The 7,522-nt window shown below is 52.5% G+C and overlaps 1 protein-coding gene across 2 annotated transcripts in view; it reads left to right on the top strand.

Moving 5' to 3' along the window:
- Positions 1 to 7,522, top strand: part of TNRC6C (trinucleotide repeat containing adaptor 6C) — a 43,913-nt gene that overhangs the window by 31,117 nt on the left and 5,274 nt on the right. The window contains exons 14-17 of one of the 2 annotated variants that reach the window (XM_007462370.1): positions 472 to 615; positions 4,342 to 4,458; positions 6,350 to 6,544; positions 7,300 to 7,370. In XM_007462370.1, the coding sequence (XP_007462432.1) occupies positions 472 to 615; positions 4,342 to 4,458; positions 6,350 to 6,544; positions 7,300 to 7,370 (527 nt within the window). The remainder of the gene's footprint in view (positions 1 to 471; positions 616 to 4,341; positions 4,459 to 6,349; positions 6,545 to 7,299; positions 7,371 to 7,522) is intronic. The other variant, XM_007462371.1, reaches the window with a different exon arrangement.

Below are 7,522 nucleotides of genomic sequence, written 5' to 3'. Positions count from 1 at the left end.
AAGAGTGTGCACACTTCCCTGTGGCAGCCGATCAGAACACGCCAAGCCTACGGGAACGATTAGGCCCAGTAGAAGCCAGGATCCAAGCTCAGAATCCTGGAAGCCTTAACCCCATAGCTTTGGCTTTTTCATTGGAAATCCATTCATCAGATAAATTGTGGGTGTGGTTGGCATCACAGGGTTTTCTGCAGCCCTCAGTTCAGTGGAAGGAGAATGGGGAAGGGGCGCTGTGTCCCGTTCGGTCAGCATATGTCTGGGCTTTATCCTCCCGTCTGGACACCATCTTAGTGTTCAGCGTGGTAGCTATAATACCTAGTTTGTTCCGAAGGATTGATGATTTACTAAAGAAAGTCTAAAGTGTGCCTCTTAACTTAATTAGCAGATTATAAACGTTTCCATAAACTATCATGAAGCAACATGAAGGTGCTCTAATACTCATGTGCTGATTTTCATTTGTTTGGAATTTTCCAGAGTTCCATCCTGGAGTTCCCTGGAAAGGACTTCAGAATATAGATCCCGAGAATGACCCTGACGTCACTCCTGGAAGTGTCCCCACTGGGCCTACCATCAATACCACCATACAGGATGTCAACCGCTACCTCCTCAAGAGTGGAGGTGAGGGGGCGCCCCGCCCGTGTCCATGCAGTGGTCTCCGTGCAGGCGCTCCAGGGCAGCGGGAGGGTGTGGGTGGTGAGGCTGGGACGTGCAAGGCACGTCCGATGGGCACCTTCTCTTGCCGTGTGATGCAACATAGTACTTACGGGGAAATGGAAATTGATTTGGGTTCAGTGGCTCTGCTGGATTTATTAACACATCGTTTTTTATAAACATTGTGTTATAAAATAACAATATTAACCATCAAGCTTTTTAAGAAAAAAGTTTCCACTTGAAATCTCTTTGAGCTACAAGTGAACTGACCCTTTACCCATCCATATCAGCCGATTTTCCCTTTCCTCAAAGAGTCTGGTAAAAAGACTGAGATCTTTCCCCAGGACTTCCTTCCTGGCACAAGCTCCTGATGCTGTAAGGTTTGGCACACCCTCTTCAGACTTCAGGATCCAGTCTGAGCAAGTGATGAGCTGAGCTGCAAGGTTACAGAACATAAACATAGATTTCAAACGCAGTATCGAGAAGGGCAGTAACTTGCCTTCCCTTAAGGCCTGCAAATGAAGACGCTCTGTAAGTGCCGTTGCTGATGGAGTTTTATCCTCATAATTCTAATAATAGGAAAGAATAGCCAGCTTATCAGAGATGCTCAGCACTAATAAGGCCACTCGGATATTTCCCAAAACATTAATTTAGGTTTCCTCCCTAAATATGGCCTGTGGGGGAGAGGCAGTTCTTATCAATGATTCTTTCAAGTGACAGGATTTTGCGTGCCTGTGGTTTGGGTAGAAAGGCGCCATAAACACAGATCACCTTCCCATTTAGTGCCGTGCATTCCTCGTGTAGCGAGGCGGCTGCATCTCAGAGCAGGGACACTGCAGGCCACCCCAAGGTCAGGGACGGGTGAGTGGCACGGGGGACGAGAGGCTGTGGGACGTGGAGCCTGTTTGAGGTCGTGGGGACTGGGGGGTGGCACAGCCAGAGGTGAGACTTGGCCGTCGCCTCTCGGCACCCTGCGTGTGGCCACAGGGTTGAGCCTGGCAGCCGGGTGGGTCAACGTGTTCGAGGTTGTGGAGGGTGGGTGAGCCATGCCGATCAGGGCAGTAGAAGACCTTGGAAAGAGTCGAGGCTGCTCGGCACAGAGCAGAGCTTCCCAACTGGTGCCTGATGGTCAGCCCGTGGTCCCTGGCACCTGGGGCATTGTGGGCCACCTCCGCCTTCACACGCGTGTGCCGTGACGCGACACAGGCGTCCTGGAGGGGCAGGGGAGTTCCGAGGGCAGAGCTGAGCAGATGAGATGAACATCAGGGCAGAGGGAAGCTCAGCCTCAGAGATGTTGGCTGAAATGGGACCTCGGCTGTAGGACAGAGAGAGCTCCCTGCAGCCTCACATGGCCGTGTGTGACCTCCCGGGGCTGGAGCCCTGGGACAGCGCCTCCACCACCCCGTGACCAGGCCTCGCCCCGGAAAGCCCTGGCTCCCCCACCTCCTGGTTTGTTTATCTGAGAGAAGGGGCGGGATGAACGGATCTTTATGTAGAACTTACTTACAAAAGGCACCACAGCTGCAGGGCCAGAAGTTAACTGCAAAGGCCAGACCTCGCTGACCGCCCCCCTCCAGGGCCTACGTGCCGCACCCCACACTCGAGGGCCTTCAGGCGCCCCAGGGGCTGACCTCACTCAGGGCCCAGCCACAAAAGCCTGTCGTATTTTTGAGTGACCAGCTTGATCTGAAATACAGAGAAGGGACTTCCCTGGTGGCGCAGTGGTTAGGAATCCACCTGCCAATGCAGGGGACACGGGTTCGAGCCCTGGACTGGGAAGATCCCACATGCCGCAGAGCAGCTAAGCCCATGCACCCCAACTGCTGAGCCTGCGCTCTAGAGCCCGCGAGCCACAAGTACTGAGCCCACGCGCCGCAACTACTGAAGCCCGCGCGCCTGGAGCCCGTACTCTGCAACGAGAGAAACCACCGCAATGAGAAGCCCACGCACCGCAACGAAGAGTAGCCCCTGCTCGCCACAGCTAGAGAAAGCCTGCGCGCAGCAATGAAGACCCAATGCAGCCAAAAGTAAAATAAACAAATAAATAAAATACAGAGAAAAAAATTGAGAAAATGTGCCCTAGAAGGAAAAGAGTGAGAAATGCCACTGGCCTCCTGTTGTTGGCTTATTTATTTTACGTATTTTCATAATGGAGTTTTTTTTTTACTGAGTATACTAGGTGTTGGGTTTTTATTTGCATTTTTGTTTTTATTTATTGTCATTGGTGTTAAGTTCTGATTTGATATTAAAATTTTAAATTAGCCCAGTATTTGTTTGGATGTTATTTATAGTTTTAACCTTTATGAGGTGAATATCAACCAGAATGGTAAAATGCAGCTATGCCATCTCCTGACAAATTGATACGAAAAGGAAAATTAACCATAATTTTATGGGACAGTTTCCACTATTAAACTAAAAATGTCAGAACTAGAACACTGTTAAAATCTAAGTATCCTACTGTTAATTATAAAAGAAATGCCACGTAGGGTTAAATAGTCTATAATTTGGGATCTTGGGTTGATTGCATTTTGTCGGTAAATGGAAGCAGAGGGTTCAGGAACTACGATTAGGTTGTCAGTAAAGCTGACATCTTTTAAAATTGAAGACCTGCAGATTACAAACAAATTTTAATGTTCATCCGCTCTCATGCCATATTCTAAGGAGGTCGGTTACAGTAGAGCAGCTGTAAACAGCTGTGCAGGTTGTAGACTGCACAAGTCTGGGAGGTGCCACACGCCTGGTAGTCCCAGTGAAGGGTACTCGCGAGGTTGTTCAGTGCCATCCCAGCTGGGGCCCTGCGTCAGGGGCCCGTGTCTTGTGAGATTCTGTTCACAGTAGTAAACCTGACAGCCAGACTGTTGTGTGCGCCTGTCCCCTCCCCCCGGCCAGCTTCCACACTCTGGCCCAGTAACTTGCCAAGTCAGAAGAGCTCTGATCCATCCTGCTTTAACCCACAAGTCACCACTGCTTCATCCTCCCTCTTCCCTGGCTTCCTGCTTTCCTCAGAAAACGGATGGGCTGACATGGAAACAGCACCAGCAGCGGTGCTCCGGGGGCCACACCCCGTCAGCCCCCCTCCCAGGAGCAGGAACAGGGCCCTTAACAGAGGGAACCGCACTTCTGGGGACACGATAGCTCACAGTGACACAGTTACTAGCACACATTTCTCCTCATTATTCCCGTATTCAAAAGAGAAATACAAATGGGGGAGATGGGATACGTGAGACCTTTTGAGTCAGGAAAAGTGCTGGTCTTTTAATGGCAAAATCTGTAACAGAAAGCTTGGAGTTTTGTTTTCAGTTCTCTGGATCTTGTTGGAGGTGTGAAAAGGTGGAGTTGGCCCTGTGTTTTTATTTTTATCTTACTTGGAAGGGGAAACCCGAGGGATCCTTCAGAACTTGGACGTGTTGTTGTAAACACTCGGTGGTCGTTCTCTTCCTTCCTGCTGCCCGGTCTCCCGCACCCCGCCCCGGCCTCTCCCAGGGCCCCGGGCCCCCAGAGGCGGCGGTGTGCCCGTGTCTTCCTCTCCTTCCCATGGTCTTGGCCACGTCACGCTCTCATTTTCCACCATTTGCACAAACGGCAGCCTAGGAGGACATTGGTTCTTGGCTGTTAGGACTCTCACGCCCAAGCTGAGCGGCTCACCCCGCAGGCCCGTGCTCACCTTTCTTAGTGCCGCGTTTGGTTCTGCAGGGTCCTCCCCACCGTCATCTCAGAGTGCCACACTGCCTTCCTCGAGTGCCTGGCCGCTCGCTGCCTCCGGCTACAGTCGCGCTCTCAGCAGCCTTGTGCCCGCTCCTAGTATTGCAGGTACGCACCTGGCCTCTCGACTTGCAGGTAGCCTTTTCTCTCTTTCCGCAAACAAAACGGATGGCCTGGCTTTTCCTGGTGGTCTGTCTGCTCCTCCCTGAGCTGGGAGGCCATGTGGTGTGATGGAGAGCGGGCCTGAGCTTTGCTGAGCAGCCGTGGGGCCACGGGCACCACTGCTCCCACCCACCCCCACCCCCGTGGAGTGGGAATGGTGACACCTCCTCCGTGGGCTGTCACGAAGATCCAGGGATTAGGTAAACTCCCCAGGGCAGGATGTGACACAGCTGCTCTCCCCTCCCCTCCCTTCCCACCGTAGCCATGAGACCAGGAGTATAGGAGGCTTAAAGACGTGAAGGCGGCCACCTCTGGGGACCTGCTGTTAACTTGCATTGGCCGCCAGGGGCTAGGAGGCCACAGCAGCCCTGTGCTCCACTGCCATCTCTGGGATCCATGCAGGGCCTGGGTTATTCCTCTCTCAGTATAGACCTTATGCGTCTTTGAAGTTAGAAACTTCTTTGAGGCTGAGAGGAGAATTGAGAATTGTTTGTCATAGTAACTTCAAAGGAATTGTTACCTGGAAATTTTAAGACAAGGATAGAGATAATGGACACGCACACAAACAGAATGTGTACAGTACAGGTTTCTAAAACGAGGTGGAACTTAAGTAAAGAGGGTTTATTGTTTATAAATTTCTTCAAATATGTTTCTGCATTCCACCAGCCTTCTCATCCAGAGTTTGTTTAAATCCATGTAAGAATGCTGTAAGAATTCCTTTTATACCGGTGCCTAGGGGAGAAAGTAGTTTTGATGTACTTTAGCATCTTATTTAAAAAGAGAGAGAAAAAAGAGCTTCTGGATTACGTCTGTTCCTTCTAATGTTTATTCCCTCTGATGTTTACAAAGGGGATGCGTTAGGCCTTTAATACTTCCCAGTCATTTGGCTAAAGAGACGGGTGAACAAAACCATCTTCCCGTATCTCAGGCAGTTTTTTATGGCGTTTTGGTTTTTCTGATCAGTGACGCCTTTGCTCAGATTAGCATTTGTTGTCGTGAAGCTGCAGTCGACCCTGGCCACCAGGGTGGCAGAGGCGCTCCACACGGGGCTTGTGCCGGCCTGGGCGCTGCCCTGCTGCCCAAGGAGCATGGTGACAGCAACCACTCTGCCTGCTGTCCTCGCAGCGCTGGGCCGCTGAAGCGGGCGTGGCAGGTGCCCCGGGCACAGGAGGGGCTGGAGCTGGTGGTCATTACTGGTTTTGGTTTTTCTCCCCAAGATCCTTAAAACAGGCTTTCCCCGGCCAAGGTGCCAAGATGCCAAACCGCTCAGCCCTGGGCCACACCCGTTTCTATAGGCACAGAGAGCGAGTCTCAAAGCCGCAAAGGCGACGCTGGTCAACGTGAGCTCAGGCGGGTTATGTCAGAGGGGGCGTTGCTTTGACGGGGACTGACACCTAAAGAAATGGCGTAAAAAGCTCTTGACCTTGACTAGTTTGTTATGAGATAAGATGTGTCCCAGCAGAACTTGTTAAGTTAGCTTTAACACTGAACTACAAAAATGCAGTTTTTCTGGGTGGCAAGCTCGTGTCTGGCACATCTAGCAAATTAAGTATCAGAAATACTGGCAGTCTCTATACCGGACACCAGCAGACTGTGTCTCTGGGCAGAAGTTCAAGAGAGAGGATGCCTGTGGTCCTCGTGTGGGAGCTTGACTTGGTGCCTCATTTCGGTCACACAGTCCTCTCACTGTTATGATCTCCTTTTTAACAACCCTGCCCATCTGCCAAGGACTTGACGGATATCAGGAACACCTAGGCAGCCAAATAACAACAAAGGAACTCAAGTAAAACTATTATCTCTTCTTAAAGAGAAATGCTCCACTTCTCTGCCTTTCCAGGTAAACTGTCAGACATTAAATCGACGTGGTCCTCTGGCCCTGCCTCCCACACAAAAGCCTCTCTGTCTCATGAACTGTGGAAGGTGCCCAGAAACACTACTGCACCCACAAGGCCACCTCCAGGGTTAACCAATCCCAAGCCTTCCTCCACCTGGGGAGCCAGTCCCCTCGGCTGGACCAGCTCCTACTCCTCGGGTACGCGTCCGTTCTCATGTCCAAACGGGGTGGCTGGGATGGGGGTGTCCGTGCCTGCTCCGCTTGTCCTTTAGGGAAGATGCCTATCATTTTGTCCTGCAGCTCCTTTGTAAGGACCCCTGGACCCTGGGAGGGCTTAGGTGGGGCCAAGGCGCCCTAGACCCTCGGGGATTATCTGGGCCCGGGCTCTGCTGCCTGTGTTTCAGCATCAGCCCTGGGTGCCCGCACACAGCTTTGTTCGGAGCCAGGAGGTCCCGGCGGGCGGTCTCGGCACCCACTGAGGGGCCGCACTGGGCCCTTGGAGAGGCCCGATCAACGAGCAGGAGGGTCTCGATTCCCAGTGTGAGCACACCACCCCATCCTAAGTTGCAGCTCTGGAGGCTTCTTCCAGCCCCCTGCTGGACTGTGGGGACGAGCCGGGTGCACAGGGCATTTAAGAAGCTGAGAGTGAAGCCAGCCCTGCAAGTCTGCTTCATTTTTGTTAGCAAGTGGGATTTTAGAGCATTGATTATAAAGCTGGGGGGGGCGGACAGAGGAGGAGACCAGAACTTCCAGGCAGTTCTCAAGTCTCTGCCGCCACACCCGCCTCCCGGGGGTCTGCGGGGACTGTGACTCTGGGTTGGTTTCCGGGGGTTGGGAAAGGCTTGGAGCACAGGTTCGGCCCGTGCTGCGTCCATGTGGTGAGATGGGAGGGCATTGGGAAGAGCTGTCTGACTCACCGCAGCCTTGTTGACCGGGTTCTTCCCTGGGCACAGGTTCTGCCTGGAGTACTGACACCTCAGGAAGGACAAGCAGCTGGCTCGTTCTCCGCAACCTCACACCCCAGGTACAGGCACCCAGTGGGGGCATCGCCAGGCCTGAGGGCCTTGTCGGTGACCCGAGGCCTCACTCACGGTCCAGAGGCAGCACCGGCAGCATGGGTCATTTAACCATGTTCCTGGTGAATTGTTTACCTTTCACTCTTCCGAGGCTGAAAGA

Source organism: Lipotes vexillifer, unplaced genomic scaffold, assembly GCF_000442215.2.
Source record: "Lipotes vexillifer unplaced genomic scaffold, Lipotes_vexillifer_v1.1 scaffold1691, whole genome shotgun sequence".
NCBI lineage: Eukaryota > Metazoa > Chordata > Mammalia > Artiodactyla > Lipotidae > Lipotes > Lipotes vexillifer.
Note: the sequence above shows the minus strand (reverse complement) of the source record. Positions and strands in the feature narration are given on the sequence as shown.